Genomic DNA, 22,790 nt, shown 5'->3' with positions numbered 1-22,790 from the left:
CTCTGGCTCCCTCACAGGCAACAGTGCCATCCGCTCCACACGCAGCACACTCCTTAACGTGTGCAGCAAGAAAACTGACAGAATGACAAGGACACACACCAATTATTAAATGTCTGGGCTTGTGTTTTTAATGTAGGGGTGACAGTCCAAAGATTGACTTGGCCGGCAGTTCGCTATCTGGCATCCTGGACAAAGATCTCTCGGACCGCAGCAATGACATTGGTGAGTAAGGACAATGTTCTCGCTTCTCTTTACAGAGTTAGTAAAGAACCTCAGAGCCTGGCTTGCCTTCAGCCAGCATGATGAGGAGTAATAAAGCCATTGAAATGCCAGGCTGGCACCCTCGCTTGGCTTTAGGTGTTACAGTTTTGTAAAGAAGGGAAATGATGGTGCTTTCCACATTAAAACACAATGCCTGGGACCTTTCCCCTCCCTAGGAGAAATTCCTTACAAGATCTAATGAAAAGAAATGATGAATAAGCCTTTTTGTAAAAAGTGGGCATTAGCCCTTATGTTCACAGTTTCCAGTGATTTGTGTATTTTGTGTAAAAAGGTGGATGGATGCAAATGTGAGATGGCAGGGTTCATTGTTGATACAGCACTTTTGACTGAGTTTCAAATGAGCTTTGGTATGGTAATTGCCACTGAGTTCAGAACATGAGTGAGTTTTCCCAAGGTCAGGATACCACCATGTGATAAATGGGAGGGAGCTACAGTCTCTCTGGGTAAATAAAAGTCAGAGGTCCTTTTGGAGGTGTACGTGAGTGGGTGTGAGGCCACCGGTGTGCTGTTAAGGCCACTAGTGGTCTGACCTGGGTGCCAACCCTTTTAAGAAGTCCAGATTCAGGGACTAATTTTTTCTTATTATTTTATTTTATTTTTTGACATAAAGGCCATTTAATGATAGAAATATATAAAAATAATCATATTGTTTAGCAACAGGCTATCACATTTCTTGGGAAGAGGAAAATGACCTGCTTTAAGAAAAACTTGCAACCATGTGCAAGTCTTCATTTCAACATATTTTTCCCCATCCACTTAAGCATTTATCCTTTGAGTTATAAACAGTCCAATTACACTATTTTAAAATATACAATTAAATTATTATTGACTATAGACATGCTATTGTGCTATCAAATAGTAGGTCTTATTCATTCTTTCTAACTATATTTTTTGTACCTATTAACCATCCCCACCGCCTCCCCACCCCAGCCCTGTACTACCCTTCCCAGCCTCTGGTAATCATCCTTCTGCTCTCTACCGCCATGAGTTCAATTGCTTTGATTTTTAGATCCCACAAATAAGTGAGAACATGCAATGTTTCTCTTTCTGCACCTGGTTTATTTCACTTAACATAATGATCTTCAGTTCCATCCATGTTGTTGCAAATGATAGGATCTCGTTTTTATGGCCAAATAGTATAAATTTTTTTTAGCTTTACATCTTCTGTTTGTACCTATCAAGGTCATAAGTTAGCATTCTCTCATATTCTACATAATATAGAAGGCTGAATTTTAAAATTTACTTTGTTTTAATTGAGCTTTTTATTTTGAAGTCATTGTAGATTCACATGCCGTCGTAAGAAGTAATAGAAATCTGTGTACCCTTTACTCAGTTTCTCCCCAATAGTAACATCTTACAGAACTATAGTACACCGTCATGACTAAGATATTGACATTGATATGATCCACCAATCTTACTCAGATTTTCACAGTTTTACTAGTACTTGTGTGTGTATTTCGCTCTATGCAATATATATATATATATATGTATATATATATATATATATTTATTTATTTGTTTGTTTGTTTATTTTGAGATGGAGTCTTGCTCTGTCACCCAGGCTGGAGTGCAGTGGTACGATCTCGGCTCACTGCAACCTCTGCCTCCCAGGTTCAAGCGATCCTCCCACCCCAGCGTCCTGAGTAGCTGGGACCACAGGTACATGCCACCATGCCTGACTAATTTTTGTATTTTTTGTAAAGGTGGGGTTACACTATGTTGCCCAGGCTAGTCTCGAACTCCTAGGCTCAAGCGATCCTCCCACCTTAGCCTCCCAAAGTTCCGGGATTACAGCTGTGAGCCACCGCACCCAGCCTGCAATTTTATCATACATGTAGGTGTGTGTATCTGTCACCACAGTCAAGACATAGAACATTTCCATCACCACTAGATCCCTTGTGTTGCTCTTGTTAAGCCACACCCACCTTTCTCCAGCCCACCCCCTTCCCTAACCTCTGGCAAGCACTATCAGGGATTGATTTGACATGGAAGACAGCTTTCCAGCATCATCTGCTTGGGCCACTCACTTTAGAAACAGATGTGCGATGGTTGGCAGGCCTTGTAAGAGCACTAGAGCTCCCAACATGAGCATTCTGCTCTCCTGCTGCTGTCCCTCTGTTTGGGTGCTGTTTTCCTCTGAATCTGCTGATAGAGTTGCATCTTTGCAACTGCTGACCTGCAGTCTCTGGTCTGATCTCATGCAGGCTTGGGGCTAGGATGTGTGACTGTGACTGTAAATGCCAAAAGTACTTCCCCTGTTTCCACAAGCTCGTTTACATCCTCAGCCCTTGAGAAGCCCAGTCAGGAAGCATAGCCTGATAGCTTGGGCTGATGCAATAACAGACACTCTGGCCTGCTGTAGCTTTTGTTCTGCTTAAAGTGCAGGCAGAGCAGAGCAGAGCAGTAATTGGCTGTGAATGAAAGGGGATTGTCAGAATGAGCCTAAGTTCCAGTTCTACCACCGCAGTTTCATATTTGGGCCCTGTTTTAAGCCAGGGTGGCTGGTTGGTGAAGGTCATGTGCGACCTCAGGAGGCTGTCTTGTCACCTCCCTCATGTCAATAGGAAGGGAGGTATTCTCCCTCCTCCAGAATATGCAGGATAATCTGTCTTGCTTGCTAAGAGCATTCACCTCTGACCTTTGCATTCTTTGGGTCTGGAGATGTCTATGATCGCTATCATGAAAATATGAATCACATGTTTTTCAGTCTGATGAGCTAGTGTGGAAATATTGGGGGTATTGATGGGGGGGCGGGTTCATCTATAGAAGCTTTTCGTGCTGTGGAAACTAAGCACAGTTGCATATATTTGGGAGCCCAGAAATAGAGTACTGAGGTTTGGTTTTCTCTCTCTCTTTGCCACAGAGACATTAATCCTAGAAGGCTATATCTTCTCAAGTTAATGGTATTTTTGTTTTGAGATAGTCTTGCTCTGTCACCCAGGCTGGAGTGCAACTGTGCAATCATTGCTCACTGCAGCCTCTAACTCCTGGGCTCATGCAATCCTCCCACCTCAGCCTCCCAAGTAGCTGGGATTACAGGTGCACACTACCACACCTGGCTAATTAAAAAAATTATTTTTGTAGAGACGGTGTCTTCGTATGTTACCCAGGTTGGCCTTGAACTCCTGGGTTCAAGTGATCCTCCGACCTTGGCCTCCCAAAGTGCTGGGATTACAGGTGTGAGCCACCACGCCCAGCCTCAAGTTAACAATTTAATGTATGTTTTATTTGCATTGTAAGAAATAATGATTGACAGTCACATGATCAGTAAATACTTGAGTACCTACTACTCAAATGCAAGGCTGGCTGGAGACTGAGGCCCTCACACACGGGCTCTGCCTTCCAGGGGCTTTGGATCCATTTGGGCCCCTAAGATGGCAAATGAAAAGTTAAATAACACTGTAGGTCTGTATAAATGACTGAGTGGTAGAAAGTAATGCTAGTCGGAGGAGAGAGTGTTCCCTGGGGCCCAGGTTGTTGGAAGAGGCTTTATAAAGGGGGACAGATTTGTCTGTATCTTGAAGTTGGATTTGCTTATGTGGGGGTAGTGGAGGTGGGCAGGAAAATCACGTGGTGAGTGTTGACCAGCCTGGCTGTGTTCGAGGGTTTGTGCTGGGAAGGAGGGAGGGTTATCCTGTGTATTAGTCCATTCTTGTATTGCTATAAAGACATATCTGAGACTGGGTAATTTATAAGAAAAGAGGATTCTGCAGGCTGTTCAGGAAGCATGGCAGCCTCTGCTTCTGGAGAGGCCTCAGGAAGCTTCCAATCATGGCAGAAGGCAAAGGAGGAGCAGACACTTTTAAACACCCAGATATCTCGAGAACTCACTCACCATCATGAGTACAGTCCTAAGGGGATGGTACTAAACCATTCATAAGAAATCCACCCCCATGATCCAATCACCTCCCACCAGGCCGCGCCTCCATTGGAGATTACAACTGAACGTGAGATTTGGGTAGAGACACAGATCCAAACTATATCACCCTGGAATTGTAAGTAGGGACTGGATTGAGTTTGAGGGAGATGGATTTGTAATTTATTCTGTAGGCAGTGGTGATCATTGATAGTACACCAAAGTGACAGGATCAGGTCTAAAAATTCAGATAGTAACTGCTGGAGCTTTGTGAGACTAATCAGGTGAAGGAAAGATGGGTGTCAAGGAGTCAGGTTATTTGATACTTGGGGTGAGAGGCAGCGCCAGAATTAAGCTGCTTACGAAAGGCTCAGGAAAGAAGAGATAGATGTGGAAGCAGCAATACAGGAGAATTATTGCCAGGCGATATTGTCAGGCAGTAGATTGGGTTTGGGAGTGGGGAGGAGGAGAGAATGATTTGTTAGTCTTGAGGTTTTAGGGTCGGGTGACTGGGGAATCCAGCAACATGGGTAGAAATGAGCATGTCAGAAGGAGGAGCTGGTTTGGAGGAAAACGTGATTAGTTTAGTTAAGCATGTTGGCTCTGAGAGTGGGCCAGACATGCCCGTGTCAGTGCCAAGTGGAGGCAGGAGGTAGAGGGCTGAGACTCGAGAGGTTGGCAGGAATTGGAGGTAGGGATTAGGAGCTTCCTAGTGGCTGGAGAGAAGAGGGCAGGAGTATCTGCAGACCTGGGTTTGAATGCTGAATTGGCTGCTTCCCAGCTGAGTGGCCTTCTCCAATTTCCACAGACTCTCTGAGCTTCAGCTTCCTTATCTATAAAGAATACTAACATCTCTACTGGGCAGGTGGCTCATACCTGTAATCTCAGCACTTTGGGAGGCTGAGGCAGGAGGATTGTTTGAGCTGAGGAATGTGAGACTAGTCTAGGCAGTATAGTGAGACCCTATCTCTACAAAATTTTTTAAATAACCAGGTGTAGTGGCATACGCCTGTGTTCCTAACTACTTGGGAGGCTGAGGTGGGAGGATCGCTTGAGCCCAGGAAGTAGAGGTTGCAGTGACCTGAGATCATAACACCGCAGTCCAACCTGGGTGACAGAGATCCCATCTCAAAAAAAAAAGACTAACATGCAGCAGTGACTCATACCTGTAATCCCAGCACTTTGGGAGGTGGAGGCAGGAGGACTGTTTGAGTTTAGGAGTTTGAGACCAGCCTGGGCAATATAATAAGACTCCATCTCTACCAAAAAAAAAAAAAATAGCCAGATGTGATGGCACATACCTGTGGTCCCAGCTACTCAGGAGGCTGAGGTGGGAGGATCACTTGAGCCTGGGAGGTGAATGCTGCAGTGAGCTATGATCATACCACTGCACTCCAGCCTGGGTGACAGTCAGACCCTGTCTCAAAAAAAAAAAAAAACAACTCTATCAACTTCCAACTTCCTCACCTTGTCTTCCAGAATTATGTCAGATCACTTGGTGGCCTGTAAAAAAGATAGAAATGCTTGCTATTAATGTTGTTTGCTTGGAAGTGATAGTTGGGTCAGGAAGATAAAGTCCTAGCTGTGAGAAAAGGCAAAGAAGAACCTAGGGCTGAAGACCAAACCTCCACCAAGTCCACATTTAAGGGAAAATCAGGATCTTGCAACATCAGAGAGGCCAAGGGAGGAGACAATTGTAAACGGAATGTCTATAGGCCCAAAGGCAGGAATGTTCTTTGTAGTTGGGTCGGTCAAGGAGAAAAAGACATTGCAGAAGTGGGTGGCTCTCCTCGGGGCTGTTTCTGTAGCATTTGTTCATTGCATTGGATCAAGTAGGAAATTATTTGTACCAGAATGTTTTGTTAGTGATTCAGACAATTGAAGCTGTCTAAATGTGGGCTGCAGTGAACAGCATAATACAACCCTGAAAACCACTGGAAACCATCCATGTTAGCTATAAATAAATCTGGGTTTCCACTTAATAAAGCTATAATTTAAAATTATTATAATATTAAATTAGAGAACATGGCTTTTTCAGATCTTGTGTGGGCAGCTCCCAGCGTCTGTCAGCCAGCGATCAATTAGAATGAAATCAATTGGTCCAAAACTAAATTGTTGATGTCAGTTTGAGATATTGTTTATATCAAACTATGCAGCCATATTTCAAGTAACATAATAGAAAACATGGACAAACTCCAACATAGGCCTGCGCATGAATAGAAATGAAAATTGTCCAGTTTTCTCTTGCTGATGGAAGAACCACTGTCCGATTGAATGGGAGATTATAGGCCATGAAGTCAAGTGCTATAACGTTTACTTTTATTATGCCGTATATTGTAGTTCCCACTGCATGGCAGGATTTATTGTTACACTTCAATGCTATCGAGATTTTCAGTTCCTTTCCCACTAAAGCACATAGCAACAGGCCTTCAGATAGGAAGCCTACTGTAAAGTAAGCCACCTGTTTTCAACTAATTGACTTAGAGAAAGCCCTTGTCATTCCTCCTCCTCAGTTGCCTAGCACCTTTGTTGGAACTGTTGTTTTTTTTCCATCCGATCCAGATCTCAAACTATTCCCACTTCCATCTCTTTACGTAGACCCCACCCCGTCTTCACTTGAGGACTGTGAAGATTTCCTCTCTGTCTTTTCAGCTTGACCCACAAAACGCACTTTGCACTGTAGTCAGTTTTGGGACAAGTGTTGCTTGCTTTAAAGTCAACAGACTTGGGACGTGGAAGTGGTTTGAAAGGTATCAAGGCTAACTTCAACTCATGCTCAGATCTCTCACAGATGCCTGGGGCCTGTGGTTCCTTTGGACCAGGAAACGTGAAAGTACTTCCCTGTGCCCTAGGAACAGTATTAAGAGCCAGTCAATTTGAGGTTCCGGAAAGGTTCTCAAAGGGGATTATGGTGATGGTTGCACAACTCTGTAAATTTACCAAAATTATTGAGTTGTGCAGATAACATGGGTGAATTTTATGGTATGTATAAATTGTACCTCAGTAAAGCTGTTAAAAAGAAAAAAATAAGAACTAATTGAAATTTTCCTAACACTCACATTGAGGTCCCAATGTTAAAATAGATATGCACACCACTGATCAAGTATGGGATTCAAAGTTCCCCTTTGCCCCACTTTTTTTTTTTTTTTTTTTTTGGAGACCAGGTCTCACTCTGTTGCCCAGGCTGCAATGCAGTGGTGTGATCTCAGCTCACTGCAACTTCCACCTCCTGCATTCAAGCGATTCTCCCACCTCAGCTTCCTGAGTAACTGGGACTACAGGTGCATGCCACCATGCCCGGCTAATTTTTGTATTTTTTGGTAGAGACGGGGTTTCACCATGTTGGCCAGGCTGGTCTCAAACTCCTGAGCTCAAGTGATCCACCCGCCTCAGCCTCCCAAAGTGCTGGAATTACAGTCATGAGCCACCGCACCAGGCCTCCTTTGCCCCACTTTATAAAGTAGTTGTGATTATTTAGAGTAACAACTACTACGTTGATGTTTCTGCATCATCTGTAAACTAATCCTTTATATATATAATTACGTTTTAGATGTGTTAAGAAAGCTCTCCAGGCCGGGCGCGGTGGCTCATGCCTATAATCCCAGCACTTTGGGAGGCCGGCGGGGGTGGGTGGTGGATCACCTGAGGTCAGGAGTTCGAGACCAGCCTGGCCAACATGGTGAAACCCTGTCTCTACTAAAAATACAAAAAAAAAAAAAAAAATTAGCCGGGCATGGTGGCAGGAGCCTGTAATCCCAGCTACTCAGGAGGCTGAGGCAGGAGAATCGCTTGAACCCGGGAGACAAAGGTTGCAGTGAGCCGAGATCACACCACTGTACTCCAGCCTGGGGAACAAGAGCAAAACTCCATCTTAAAAAAAAAAAAAAGGTCTCCAAAACCTAGTAATCATTTTGTAATGTAAAACGTCCCCTTAGTGTGTTAAATGTGTGTATTGTTTTACACCATTTTAAAAAATCAAGGTCCACCTGGGCATTGATCTGTAGCTGATTACAACCCTGGTGAAACAATAATCCCAAAGTATTTGAAAGGATTAGGAGTGTTTTGTAAGCATGTTTGGGGTAGAACATGCCTTTATAACTTTTAATCCTCGTTGAGGTACAGTCTGAGTACAGGAGCTGTGTGTGGAATATCCTCGTGTTAGAATCATTCTGCTAATATAGTGGAGAACAAACCCTCCCCCTTCATCTCCCCTCTTCCATCGTCCTGAGGTTCTAGTGTTGAAATAAGAGCAGTGAGAGCAAGCAAGAGTAAGGAAAGAAAGAACTAATATTCACTGGGTGCCCACTAAATGTTTTGTCTATTTTTTTCTCACCGTCCATAGCCCTATGAAGGATGTGTAATGACTCATGTTTTTACAGTGAAGGAACAGGGAAGAAAGCAAGCTGGGGAAACTGAGCAAGATTATCTGGCTAGTAAGAAATTGGAGTTGAAGGCCAGGCGCAGTGGCTTACACCTGTAATCCCAGCGCTTTGGGAGGCCAAGGCGGGCAGATCACCTGAGGTCAGGAGTTCGAGACCAGCCTGGCCAACATGGTGAAACCCGTCTCTACTAAAAATACAGAAATTAGCTGGGTGTGGTGGTAGGCGCCTGTAATCCCAGCTACTTGGGAGGCTGAGGCAGGAGAATCGCTTGAACCCGGGAGGCGGAGGTTGCAGTGAGCCAAGATTGCACCACTGCACTTCAGCCTGGGGGACAAGAGCGAGACTTCGCCTCAAAAAAAAAAAAAAAAAAAAAATTTGGAGTTGAAGCCAGGTCTCTCTGACCCATGAGCCCAAACCTTCTAGGTCCACATCAGCATTTCTCAACTGCTCTCCCCAAGTGGACATTTGGCAATGTCTGGAGACATTTTTGACTGTCACATCGTAGGGGTGGGGGTGGAGATGCTACTGGCATCTAGTGGATAGAGGCCAAGGATGCTGCTAACCATCCACCAGTGTGTAGGATAGCCCCCATAGACAACAAAGACTGACCCAGCCCCAAATGTCAATAGCACCGAGGCCCAGAGAGCCCAGTCTGTGTTAGGAACAGGAAGAGGACAGGCTTCCCCTGCAAGTGCAACTTGTGTTCCCTGGAGTGGCCTGTCTCATTTCCTGAGAATCTCTATAAAACCTAGTTTGAAAATATTTCATATACAAAAAAGTAATTATATTTGAAGTAATTAAACATCAACCAAGGACATGACTGTGACCTTTGTGAGAGAGAAAGAGGAAGGGGGGGGGAGAGAGAGAGAGAGGGGAGAGAAGAGAGGGGAGAGGGGAGATCTTAAGGCTTGCAGCAAGTGAAATGATACCATTTGAGTCTGATTTCAAATAGAAAGAGTATTGGATTTGTGATTAGATATTTGCCAAAGATCAACTACCCAGTGTTTAAACGGGTATTACATAAAAGGACAATAACAAATTTGATCAATACTAAGTTCTAAATGTGTACTCTGTATGGTAAAGTTATACAGGAGAGCAAGAGAGAGCAATTGTAATAGCGACCATTAACACAACATTTCTGTGAATGTGACACCAAATCTCTACAAACAAGTGATTACATTCTTACCTTATTTTGCAATTTCTACCTTTTATGATAATAAATCACTTCTAAGGGTTTCTCATACAAATTTTGAGGAAAAATTCAGATCTCCTGACTTGGGGCTATTGGTTTTTCTGTCCTGTTTTTAAAATACATATTTTAAACTTCCCCTTTTGGAGCCAGAGAGCCAGTTATTGGTCCTTGCAGCATGTCAGATCATTGAGCAATTTCTCAGGTTCAATAAAACAAGATATACTGTGTCCTGCCTGCCATTAAAAAAAAACAAAAACCCATGAATGACACTTGGAGTGTTCCAGATTGACTACTGGCTGAGCGTGTGTGTGAACAACAGCCGCACCTTCCAGCTCTCTCGGGATTAGTTGCTCAGACATGAGAACTTTCACTGAAGAGCCACGGCTGGATCCTACAGACACTGTCTCCTTACTGGCAACCTTCAGACACAGCCTTTGGGACCAAGGACATGGTTGATGTTACCTGTGCTGAAGAACAGGAGATACGGTTGCTACTGGTCTACAGTCAAGTCTGCATATGACGGGCTGGGGTGCCCATGTGTGGACGTGTGCAGCTCCGGTCCCTATCTAGGGACACAAATCGTGATCAAACTTAAATTTTTGTCAGGAGTAGCTGAAAAGCACTATACATTTCTCAAGTGTGATGACAGAAAGCAAAAGAGATTGTGCTGAGGGTCAAACGCTTTATACAAAGGAAGTGAAACAGGTTGCACTTCTGATTGATGGGTTTTTAACCCAGGCAATCCTCTGAGCATTTTTGGTTCCTTCCTCGAACTTACAGAGGCGTAGCTAATTCAGAACAGCTTCTGTGGATGGCCTTCTCCCTGCATTGCCCTTGAGCCCTCCCCTGGTTCCCAGCCTCTCAGGCTCACAGTGGAGGTGTGCTGCTGAGGAAACAAGGTCAAGTTGGCAACCAGCACTCATTTCGAAAGGCATCCTCCAGTCCTACAGGAGATGGTCCTTCAGGGCCCTTTGAAGGGCCTGATCTTGGGTGTAAAATGAGCATCTCCACTTAGACTTTCTCATTCAAAGATGTTGATCCTCACCAGAACTAAGGTGCTCACCTCTGCCTGTGCACCTTGCACAGGGCGGTCCTGCTGGCCTTTGGTGGTCCATCACGGTGGCTGGTTTTGTGCTTAGTTATGAGGGTCTTCACGAACATCTTTTACCCCATAACATCCCATAAGCGCAAACTCAGTAAACATTGAAAGTGCCTGTAGGAAAAGCCTCACAAATGCTATAGAAACGGGGAGGTTACGTCAAAGTGGGGACATGATGGCAAATGTTGCAGAACCTCACTGCAGCAGTGCATTTGGTGGTATGAATTATTCCAATATACAGAGAGCAAATTAGTACTGTCCTACCCAAGTGCTCTATACCCACCAGCCTGCAAAATAGCTGACCTGAGAGAGGTGGAGGGACATTTAGGGAGCATCAATTCAGATGGCTGTTGGCTTGGAGAGGGCCACAGAGGCTGGTAGCTGTGTGGACTTGCAGGCAGCCCCAAATGCTCACCTATGTGCAGAGTCAGCATGTCCTCCCTCCCCTGGTAATGTGGTCGCCTGCATCTCTGTGGCCAGGGCTCTCGTTCATCATTCAGTCTGATGGCTTGAGTGCCTCTATGTTTGCTACATGCTGAGACCGTATTCTAGTGCCGTATTCTGGAGGTACTGGGTGTACCTACAGATTTAAGAATGCAAATCTGGAGGTACACCCAGTGGATTCAAAGTAGTCTCATAGAACAAAGAGACTTATATAGTGACCTTTGCTGCATCCACAGTATACACCACAGAGGTCTCTGAACTGAAAATGAATGTGGAAGCAAGGGAACAGGTGATGTTCAGCTCTCAGATCTCACATGGCATTTATTTGGCTTGAGGTGCCCCCCTCCCCCCGTCCCCTGGCTGTGGGCTCATGGATTGGCAGAGCCCGGTTATGGCTTCCGTTTTACTTGCAAATATCCAGAGGAATGTACAATCTACCGGAAAATTGTGCTCAGGCATCCCTTTGTCACATTAAAAGCATTATGGACACACGACATTTTATTAAGTATTTTGTTCTGGTATCACTTTATTAAGTAAATTATCAAAATCCTTATTTAGCCATGGACTCTCATTAAAGCATGTTCTGGAAACCTTGGCCAAGGTTAGGAGCCTGTAAAGTTTGATTCATTGCAAGAGAAAAGTGATTAGCAGTTGGAGAGTGACATTGATGGGCCCCATTAAAAGGTCATTGGATGTGGTGGTGGCAAGCGAAGGTTGGAGTTGGAGGTCAGCAGGATGCCCTGATTTAGAACCAAGCTTACCTTTGCATAACCTATAGTGACACTCTCTTCATCTCCCCAGGCCTTAGCCATGTCTCCCTGAGGTTCATACTGTTTGGAATTTCACAGGCTCATTTATCAAAAAAAAAAAAAAAAAAGGCTTTTAATTTGGGAGACGGCTTGATTTTTCTTTTATTAATGATGCATATTCAAAATAAACAAATGCCATCTCCTATTGGAAAGGGTATAATCTCCAAGTGTAAAATTGAACAAATTTAGCTTAATGGGAAACTCACGATGTTGACCTTTTTCTCAGTGCATTATGACTGGTGATAACCTTGGCGCAGACACATGCCAGTTCTTTTGAAAACCATAGGTCCAGCTCACGTCTGCAAAGATGGAAGGTGGCGGGAAAGAGAAATGTTGGGGGCAAGGAAAAGGCCCTAGAGAGAGTCAGGCGTTGAAGCAGTGGCTCAGGTAAAAACTTAGTGTCCAGAAATGTACAATTAGCAGATTAACTTTTTTTTTTGATAGAGATAGGATTACTTGTAATTTTTTTCCTAAGAAAAAGTCATGGAGTGTCAGATTTTTCAGAGCACTTTAAATCCTTTTTACCTTCTCCTGATGTTTACAAATGAGAAATAGCTCATCAAGTTACCCAGGCTGGTGAATGAGAGCCTGCCAGCCCTTTCTAGCAGTTTTGGGGGACTCTTGTCTCTCCCAGGGTAGTAAAAAGCATATTAGGCTTTGAGACAGAAGGTTTTTCCTCCTCAAATTTTGTAGTAAGTGTAATTTTGGCTTCCATGTAATTCTGGACATTAGAATATTATTGTTTCACATATGCATTAAAATTCTATATTATGAGTATCAGACTGCTCCTCTTTTTTTTTTTTTTTTTTTTTGAGACAGGGTCTTGCTCTGTTGCCCAGGCTGGAGTGCAGTGGCACAGTCACAGCTCACTGCATGCCCAACCTCCCAGGCTCAAGCAGTCCTCCTACCTCAGCCTCCCAAGTAGCAGGGACCACAGGTGTGCACCACCATGCCCAGCTAATTTTTTATTTTTTGTAAAAATGCATCTCACTGTGTTGCACAGGCTGGTCACAAACTCCTAGGCTCAAGCAATCCTCCCACCTCGCTTCCCAAAGTGCTGGGATTACAGGCATGAGTCATTGCACCTGGCCCTGCTCCTCTTATATCTAAATAAAGTGCTGTTAAAGAAGATGAAATGACCCATACATCTTGCTCTCCAAAAAGAAATGTGCACTCTGCTCTGGCTGCTCATCCCACTGAAGCTGACCATCAAGCACACCATTGTACCTCCTTGGATCTTGGTTTTTCATCATTAATCCAGGGGCTTGGATGACATGATCATAAATAACCCAATTCAGGCAGTGCATGGGGTCTCATTCCTGTAATCCCAGCACTTTGGGAGGCAGGAGGGATCACTTGAGGCCAGCAGTTCGAGACCAGCCTGGGCAATATAGGGAAATACTCTGTCTCTACAAAAAATACTAAAAAGAAAGGACCCAGCACAGCGTCACAGTCTATGTTTCTCTAACCCTGTCCATTTCTTTTAGCTGAGTGTTCTAGACATTGAGAAAACTGCTGTCTTGGTAGCCTCTGAATCCTCTTTGAAATTAAGCAGCTTATTCTTTCCTTTGTCTCTTTACTTCATTTTCTTTAGTTCTGTCAGTTCTTTTAATCTAGAATTGATAATTTGGCCCTTTATAAGGTCTAATCTAGGGGTTTTTTTTTTGGCTTAATGATTTTTTGCTTTTAAATGATTTGCTGGCCATATGGAGATTTAAGAAATTGTTAAGGGGTTATGAACATAACTATTTTTTTTTTATTTTTAGTGATGGGGTGTTGCTATGTTGCCCAGGCTAGACTTGAACTCCTGAGCTCAAGTGATTCTCCCACCTTAGCCTCCTGAGTAGCTGCGACTATAGGCATGCTACTGCACCTGGCTCATGAGCATACCTTTTTGTAAAGTTTTAAAAAGTACTCATTCATCTTTTAAAAGAATTATTTTGATTTTTTTAACCCAAGTTATTACAGGGAAATGTAAAAGAGTAGGATGTTTGCCCTCCTAAATAAGTTTGAGATCCTAGAGAAAACCCTGACATAGATGCAAGTTCCAGGTTGCAAATTCTATTTTCAAATCAGTTGGTTAGTAATTCTTTGCTTCCAGTGACACTGAAGGAGGTACCCACTAAGTTGTTTGGTGGTAGACCATTAAAAATAATAATTCCTGGTGATGCTAGACTACGGTCTGGTTTTTGGTATATAATTTGCAAGGAGTTCAGAGAATTGAGTGACCTTGATAACAAAATTATTTCCATTCTGGCCGGGCGCAGTGGCTCACACCTGTAATCCCAGCATTTTGGGAGGCCGAGGCAGGTGGATCATGAGGTCAGGAGTTTGAGACTAGTCTGGCCAATATGGTGAAACCCCGTCTCTACTAAAGATACAAAAAACTTTTAGCTGGGTGTGGTGGCCCATGCCTGTAATCCCAGCTACTCTGGAGGCTGAGACAGGAGAATTGCTTGAACCCGGGAGGCGGAGGTTGCAGTGAGCCAAGATCGTGCCACTGCACTCCAGCCTGGGTGACAGAGTGAGACTCCATCTCAAAAAGGAAAAAAAAAAATTGTTTCCATTTAATCTACTTTTTTTTTTTTTTTTTTTTTTTGGTGAGACAGAGTCTCACTCTGTCGCCCAGACTGAGTGCAGTGACGCCATCTCAGCTCACTGCAACCTCCGCCTCCCGGGTTCAAGCGATTCTCCTGTCTCAGCCTCCAGAGTAGCTGGGATTACAGGCATGGGCCACCACACCCAGCTAAATGTTTTTTGTATTTTTAGTAGAGACGGGGTTTCACCATGTTGGCCAGGCTGATCTTGAGCTCCTGACCTCAAGTGATCCACCCGCCTCGACCTCCCAATGTGCTGGGATTACAGGCATGAGCCACCACACCCAGCCTCCATTCCATCTACTTCTATTTAAGTGAACAAATTTTCTTGGCACTTATGTCTCTAAAATGAAAAATAGAGAGTTGATACCAAACCATCTCTTCCTGGTATTAAGTGATAATCATACACACATGAAGTGTTTGAGGGAAAAGCCCAATAAAATTCTGTTTTGTCATGCTTAAAAATTATTTATCAAAATGTGTTCTGATCATTTGTATACTAATAATAATGTAATGAGAACTCAATCCAAAAGAAAAATAATTTTTACACTTAGAGTCTTAAGATTTCAGGAAAGAAAAAATCTTAAACTTCAATTTCTATACATGTTTTTACAATAGAAAGATGATAAAATAGTTAACAACAGACTTGAAAATGGATTAGGATAAAATTCAGCAGTAGGGGTTGGAAATATGAATTTAAGGAGGAAAAGGAATGATGTAAAATTTCCAACTGTTAAAATCTTATGATATTTTAAAATGGATGATGGTGGTGGTTAAATTGCTGCAGTATTCAAATATATATTGGATATATTTAAGAAATCTATGTAAGTTATATTTTAAAATCTCAATGTTTAGAATATAACAGAAATTACATCCTTTGTGAGTAAAACTTACATAAAAGTTTAGATTTCAACTTGATATGTGTGAGGAGGATATACAAGCGTTTCCAAAATTATTTTAGCAAGTACACTGGCTTCATAAATATATCACTTTATACTTACACAAATATTTCTATGGATTAATTTCTAGAAGTGACACTGATATATCTGAAGGTGTACACATTTACATTTTGTAATAGGTATTGCCAAATGGCATACAGAAAGGTTGTGCCAATTTATGTTCCTGTGGATAATAGTGTAACTACTGTTTCCAATAGAGAATTACATTATTTATCAGATCACTTTGCATAGCAAATTTGGGCCTGTAGTGAGCAATTTTTAAAGGAATGCAAATGTGGAGAGCTACTTTTCCTCACTTAGAATTGCTTGTCATCAATCCGAGTGAATCACTACCTCTCCTCGAAGCAAGACTACAGTAAGACATGTCCCCCCTTTCTCTGATCTAAATTGGGTCCCCATGCTATCATTGCTAATTTCACCTTTTATCGTTCTTTCATAGTAACTAAGAGAATTTGTAATTATCCATACAAAAGCCTGTCTCCCTCAGTGGGTTCTTAGCTCCATGTGGGCAGGGAATGTGGCTATTTTCCACCCCTGTATCCCCCTTTGCCTAGCCCAGTGCCTAGCTCATAGTGTATGCTCAGAAAAATAGCCACTGAATGAATGGGCTGAGCGTTTAAGTGAGGGGAAATATCAAGATGCAGGATCATAATACACAATCTTCATTGCCACTAGCCACGTGTGACTATTAAAATTTAATTAAATAGCTATACTTACCCATAATCTATGCACTCTGTAGCCACGTGGGGCTAGTGGCTACGATTTGAATAGTATAGATTATAGAAGATCATCACAGCAAGTTCTACTGGACAGTGCTGATATAGGATGATTGTACATTCATTCTCAAAACTATCCCTATGCTTGGCACAAAGTAAATACTTAAGAAATGTTTGATTGAATTAATGAGCAAATAAACACTGTATCTCCCTCTCTTATTCTTGAGCTACACGTTTTGATGTAGAAGTTGCTTGTACCAAATTGCCAAACATTCTCTTAACTTGCCTAACACATTACATTTCTTGCCACAGAGTGGCTTGAAGAAGCCAGCCCCTTTTCCTGCCCATTTGAAAACACATTTGAATAAAACAGAAAAAAAACAAGCAACGTTCTGTAGTGGAAAGAATCCCTTGGATGTGAATCTGTGTGTGGGCCCTGTTACTTGTTGGTAGTGACCTTGGGCATGTTTTCTAACCTCTGGCCCTCCATCTCTTTCTTTGTGGATTATAGTAATGCCCACACAGCATGGGGTTTTGTGTACATGAAATGAGGGTGTGTGCATGCGAAGCATCTAGTAATGGCATGGCTGGCACATGGAGTTCAAAACAGTAGCTCAAAACTTGTTTATAGCAAGGCATGGTGGCTCATGTCTGTAATCCTAGCACTTTGGGAAGCTGAGGCAGGAGGATTGCTTGAGGCCAGGAGTATGAGATCAGCCTGGGCAACATAGCAAGATCTCATCTCTACCAAAAAATAAGACAAAACAAAAAATAACTGGGTGTGGTAGCTAGCTAATTGGGAGGCTGAGGCAGGAGGGTTGCTTGAGCCCAGGAGCTTGAAGCTATAATACCATGAGCTATGATCACACCACTGCATGCACTCCAGCCTGGGTGACAGAACAAGACCCTGTCTCTAAAAAAAAGAAAAACCAAAACCCCCGAAAACTTATTTATTCTCAGCAGCTTGCGTCCTGCAAACTTCACACCTGGATTATAAATGAAAACACAACAGCTGATCTCCTATATTCTTACACATTTTGGAGGGCTTATTTTCCTGCAGAATCTAATCATTGCTAATCATTTCAGTTAGTGAGTCAGCTAACACAGGTGCTCATTTGACCCCCCCCCCCCAATATTGGGCCCATCTTGATAGTCTGCACAGATTTTCCACACTAGTCAAATGACTGAGGCATGGAGCGAGACTTCCTCCTCCCATTCAGACTACCTCATGATGTTTCTGCAATGCGGAGAAAGTACCTGCGGCCCTGTGGGTTTAGAGTTTTCTCGTCTTAGACCTTGGAAAAAAAAAAAGGTAGGGGAGGGGGGATTTCTAGCCTTGCTCTTAGATTCTTGTTTCCAAATCCCACAGCTCCGTTAATGGTGTATGAAAACAGAATTCTATCTGCATGATTTGAAAGGGTTTTCACATAGTCTCTCATTTACGAAAGAATAACCTTACGAAGCTGATGGCTCAGATAATTCTCTCATTTTTTTCCTGCTGGAAAATCTGAAGCCTAGAAAGGTTGTTTGTTAATGTATTTAATAATCATTTTTTGAACACTCGCTGCAAGCCAGGAGTGATCTTAAGTCCAGGGAAACAGAGAGAAAAGCCGTAGCTTCTTCCCTGGCTGGTGGGGGAGGCAGAGAAGTCAACAGGAAATGTCAGTACAGGGCACTAAATGCCGAGATCACGATGATGGGTGAGTAGGGATGCACCCAACCCAGGTCTTAGGGTGCAGTCTGGCTTCTTGGAAGAGGCCTCAGTTGTGGCACTGAAGGAATTAGTCAGGAGAGGAAGCCCTGAAGGGACATACTCAGATGGGGACTGTACACCTCTCTGGTGGCAGCATGTGAATGGTAAGGGGCTTGAAGTGAGAAATCTATTAACAGTAGTTCCAGGCAAGAAATTCAGCGGCCTTAATAATCTGAGACAGGGTGTGGAGGAGAAGAGATGGCTTCCAGAGATATTGGGAGGTAGCGACATTGCCAGGTTTTAGCTGTAAGCAAACTTATATCCTAAAGCTCTGTTTAAAGTGCACAGCAACATGCTATAATGAATGCAGAGAACCATTTAGGAGCTCCCAAAGAACTCTGCTGGTGACAGCTAGCCTGACTTAGCCTTTTGACTGTTTCTCCTCTGTGCTTTCAGTGGATGTGCTTTACGTCACCTGCAGTCACTGGTACCATTGCTCCTATCCATGGAAAATGAGGCTACATTTTCTAATTGAACCAAATAGAGTGTGACTGAAGTTCATGGAAAATGAGCAACTTCATGTGCCATGAAGAGTCAAAGGCCCTTTCCAAGCCAACTCCATCGTGCCCAACATGAATTATCCCCGTATGTCTGCAGAGAGTTTGTTGTCCAAGTATCACAAAAGCAAAGGGCCTCTCATCCTTATGAAACTAACTTCTTAAAAATACCCCAGCATTTGCCAGTTCAATAGTTTTGGACTGACTTATGGGCATTAAAACCTTTTTCTCTTAAGAGGAAAAATTCCCAGCCAGGCCGAGAAAGCTCATATCAAGTTTCAGCTTGATTCATTTCAAAACCACCATGAAAATTGGGACATTTTCTCCACACCACAATGGGTTAGTCATGGAAATTCTGCCTTAATCGCAGCTACCATGGCCACAGCCATGAAGCATGTGCTCTGTGCCTCTGAAAAGTGATGTGACAGTATTGGAGAATTTCTCCCCTTCACTGTCGGAAAGCAGAAATGCATTACAGTTCATGGTCTATGGAAAAATGCCAGGGTAACCTGAGGTTCCCTTTTCAGCAAGCAATCTCATATTTGATACATTTTTTTTTCTGTATGGCAGTTTGGTTTGGTAGCTGTTTTCAAAAAGTGCTCTTTCCAAACTAAAACTATAGAAAGTTAAACTTAGCAGAAATGTGCATTAAGCTGGGTGTAGTGGCTCACGCCTGTAATCCCAGCACTTTGGGAGGCCGAGGTGGGTGGATCACCTGAGGTCAGGAGTTTGAGACCAGCCCGGCCAACATGGTGAAACCCCGTCTCTACTAAAAATACAAAAATTAGCCAGGTGTGGTGGCGCGTGCCTGTAATCCAAGCTCCTCGGGAGGCTGAGGCAAGAGAATTGCTTGAACCCGGGAGGCAGAGGTTGCAGTGAGCCGCGATTGTATCACTGCACTGCAGACTGAGGGACAGAGCAAGACTCTGTCTCAAAAATATATATATAATATATTAATATATTATATATTATATTAATATATTATATATAATATATTAATATATTATATATAATATATTAATATAATATATAATATATTAATGTAATATATAATATATAAATATAATATATAATATATTAATATAATATATAATATTTAATATATTATATTTATATAATATATATTATATAAATATAATATATATTATATAATAATATATTAAATATATATTAAATATATATTTAAAAAATTATAATATATTATATTTTAATATTATATATAATATATTTTAATATATATAATATATTATATTTTAATATTATATATAATATATAATTATATATAATTATATGTTATATTTTAATATAATATATATTATATTTTAATATTAAGCTGAGTAGGGATTCTGAGTAGCAGAGTTCTTTGGGAGCTCCTAAATGGTTCTCTGCATTCATTATAGCATGTTGCTGTGCACTTTAAACAGAGCTTTAGGATATAAGTTTGCTTACAGTTAAAACCTGGCAATGTCGCTACCTCCCAATATCTCTGGAAGCCATCTCTTCTCCTCCACACCCTGTCTCAGATTATTAAGGCCGCTGAATTTCTTGCCTGGAACCACTGTTAATAGATTTCTCACTTCAAGCCCCTTACCATTCACATGCTGTCACCAGAGAGGTGTACAGTCCCCATCTGAGTATGTCCCTTCAGGGCTTCCTCTCCTGACTAATTCCTTCAGTGCCACAACTGAGGCCTCTTCCAAGAAGCCAGACTGCACCCTAAGACCTGGGTTGGGTGCATCCCTACTCACTTAATATTAAATATTAAATGAAATATTATATTTAAATATTAAATATAATATTTAATATATTATATTTTAATATATAATATATATAATATATATATGCATTAAGAGGTTAAGAGTGGCTTCCCCTGAGGTATTCGGACCTTCCTCTTACTCATGAGTGACAGAAATAGAGCAGTCTTCTCTGCCATATGTCCTGGAGACTCTTGCTAAGCGTGGCCAGGCTTCACTGTGCATAGGTCTTCTTAGTGCAAACCTCAACCAGTAAAACAGAATGGGCCATTCCGCCTTCTCTGCATCCATAGCAGAGAATGCTTCTTCAGCCTTGAAGCTACTCACATCCCGCTAGGAGCCACTTCTATAAGCTACATTCCTGGTTTTTTTCTTGAGATAGTTTGTTCATTTGTTCGCTTGTTCCTTTATTGACAGAGGAACCAGCATGTTTTCCCTAGGAACATTCTAGACTTTGAGAACACAAGGATGAGTTCCTGCCCTCCTGGGGCTCACAGCCTAAGTGCGGGAGACGGACATCACACTTCTGGGTTGTTTTAAAAGTATAACTCATTACAGACTGCCACCTCACACATTCTGAAATCCTAAACTGCCAGGTGGACTTAATTCATTGGGCCCAGGAGGGTCGGGGGATGGCAAAGATGGAATCCTCCCTGGAGTCCTGGCAGAAGTTTCCTGGTGTGAACTTGTCCACCCCTGCACACAAGTGGACTTACCAAGTCCATCCTAAGAGGGGCCCAAAGCTGTCCCATCCCCTCCCCTGGCTCCCTGCATTCCTCTCCCACCCCACTGTTAGGCTGGGTCACATCTCGGGCCTCTTCCTGGCTCCAGCTGCAGTGTGTCTGACCTGCCACCAATCATTCGAGCCTTTGGCCACCATTTTCGTCAAGTGCTCCAGCACCTCTGTGGCCCTCCAAATCGGGCCAGCGCTCCTCAGCCCAGCATGGGAGGACCCACTGTTAGAGAGCCCAGGCAGGCTCTCTATTCACTGGGCCCTGGAACACCCTTCAGTCACTTGGTGGCCTCTCCACTCCTCTGCTTGGCCAAATCCTCACTCCCTTCCCTCCCCTCAGCCCCCAGCCTCTTCTAGAGCAGTGCTTCTCAGCTTTTGCCGCATGTTCACATCCCCTGGGGAGATTGACATCTGCTTGTGCCCAGGATGCACCCTAGATGGGGTGAGTCAGTTCCTGGGATGCAGTGGTGTTTTGTTTTTTTTAAATTGTCCAGGTGATTCCTCTGTGCAGCTGAGTTGGAGAAGCAGTGTTAATTAGCCTTTCGTTGTTCTTTAGTCACTTCATCCTGTTCAGTTTTTGCTCCTGAGCTTGTTTTAGTTTCCTGGACAGAGCCACGATATAGGTTTGTCCAGCTCTGCCCCTGGTAGCTACCAGCCAAGGCCGTTGGCAGCTGCCTGTTTGCTGGAAACTTTAACAGCCCCCTCTTCCATCTCCTTCACTGGCTGCCAGTCAGCATCTGCTCCTTGGGTTTTTGTCCTCTCTCCTCTCCCCGAGCCTTCCTCTGCCCCTCGTTATGCCTCTGTCCTCCCCAACCAGCACCCCGCCCGGCCCCCAACAAACCTCCCTGTCCTGGGCCTTATTTCCTTCTTCCAGAACAGTTGGAGATCTGCACGGATAAGCTGCTAAACTCATTATATGTAGAGTACATGCAAGGATATTTGTGCGGCGCTCTTCCAAAACAGTAAAACATAGGAGGGGGAAATGATTTGGAAACTAGCTATCCAACAAATGGGATTGATTAATTGCAGTGCAACAACAATTAAAACATTTACAAAGAATTTTTAGAGACATGGCATATCCGGTTAAGGGAAATAAGCAGAATGCAATATTACATATAGTATAAGCTATACTATCTACAGGAAAAGAAGCCTGGAGGAGAATATACCAAAATACTAACAGTGCTTGTCTTGATGTGGTAAGATTATAGCTGACTTTCTTTCATTGTTACAATTTCGTGTTTTGTTTTTTAAAAATTATATGCTGATCATGTATTACATTTATCATCAGGGGAAAGTGATTTAAAAAGATGAATTGGGGGGGTTGTTCATGTCAGATGGTGGCTTTTTGCATCCATCCAAGTGTGTAATGGGGAATTTTCATTTTAGACAACATGGACTCAGTAGAGGAGAGTCCCAGGGTAGAGTCTGGAGGAGAACTTTTAAGAAAATAAGTTTCTCCAGCCTGGGCAACATGTCAAAACCCCGTTTCTACAAAAATTAGCCAGGTGTGGTGTTGCGTGCCTGTAGGGAGGCTGAGATGGAACAATCACCTGAGTCCAGGAGGTTGAGGCTACAGTGAGCCAAGATTGTGCCACTGCCCTCCAGCCTGGGAGACAGAGCAAGACCCTGTCAAAAAAAAAAAAAAAAAAGAGGGAGGGAGGGGAAGAAAAGAAAGAAAGAAAAAATAATAATAAGGTTCTCTTAAAGGGAAGGCCCC

The 22,790-nt window shown here is 42.9% G+C and overlaps 1 protein-coding gene across 10 annotated transcripts in view; it reads left to right on the top strand.

Moving 5' to 3' along the window:
* SH3KBP1 (SH3 domain containing kinase binding protein 1) overlaps positions 1–22,790 on the top strand; it is a 354,705-nt gene that overhangs the window by 315,849 nt on the left and 16,066 nt on the right. For all 10 annotated transcript variants that reach the window (XM_055376721.2, XM_055376717.2, XM_055376718.2 and 7 more), the window contains one exon: positions 137–222. In XM_055376721.2, the coding sequence (XP_055232696.1) occupies positions 137–222 (86 nt within the window). The remainder of the gene's footprint in view (positions 1–136; positions 223–22,790) is intronic.

The sequence above is a fragment of the Gorilla gorilla genome, chromosome X (assembly GCF_029281585.2).
Source record: "Gorilla gorilla gorilla isolate KB3781 chromosome X, NHGRI_mGorGor1-v2.1_pri, whole genome shotgun sequence".
Classification (NCBI taxonomy): Eukaryota; Metazoa; Chordata; class Mammalia; order Primates; family Hominidae; genus Gorilla; species Gorilla gorilla.
The sequence above is the reverse complement of the archived record's forward strand: the minus strand, read 5'-3'. Positions and strand labels throughout refer to the sequence as shown.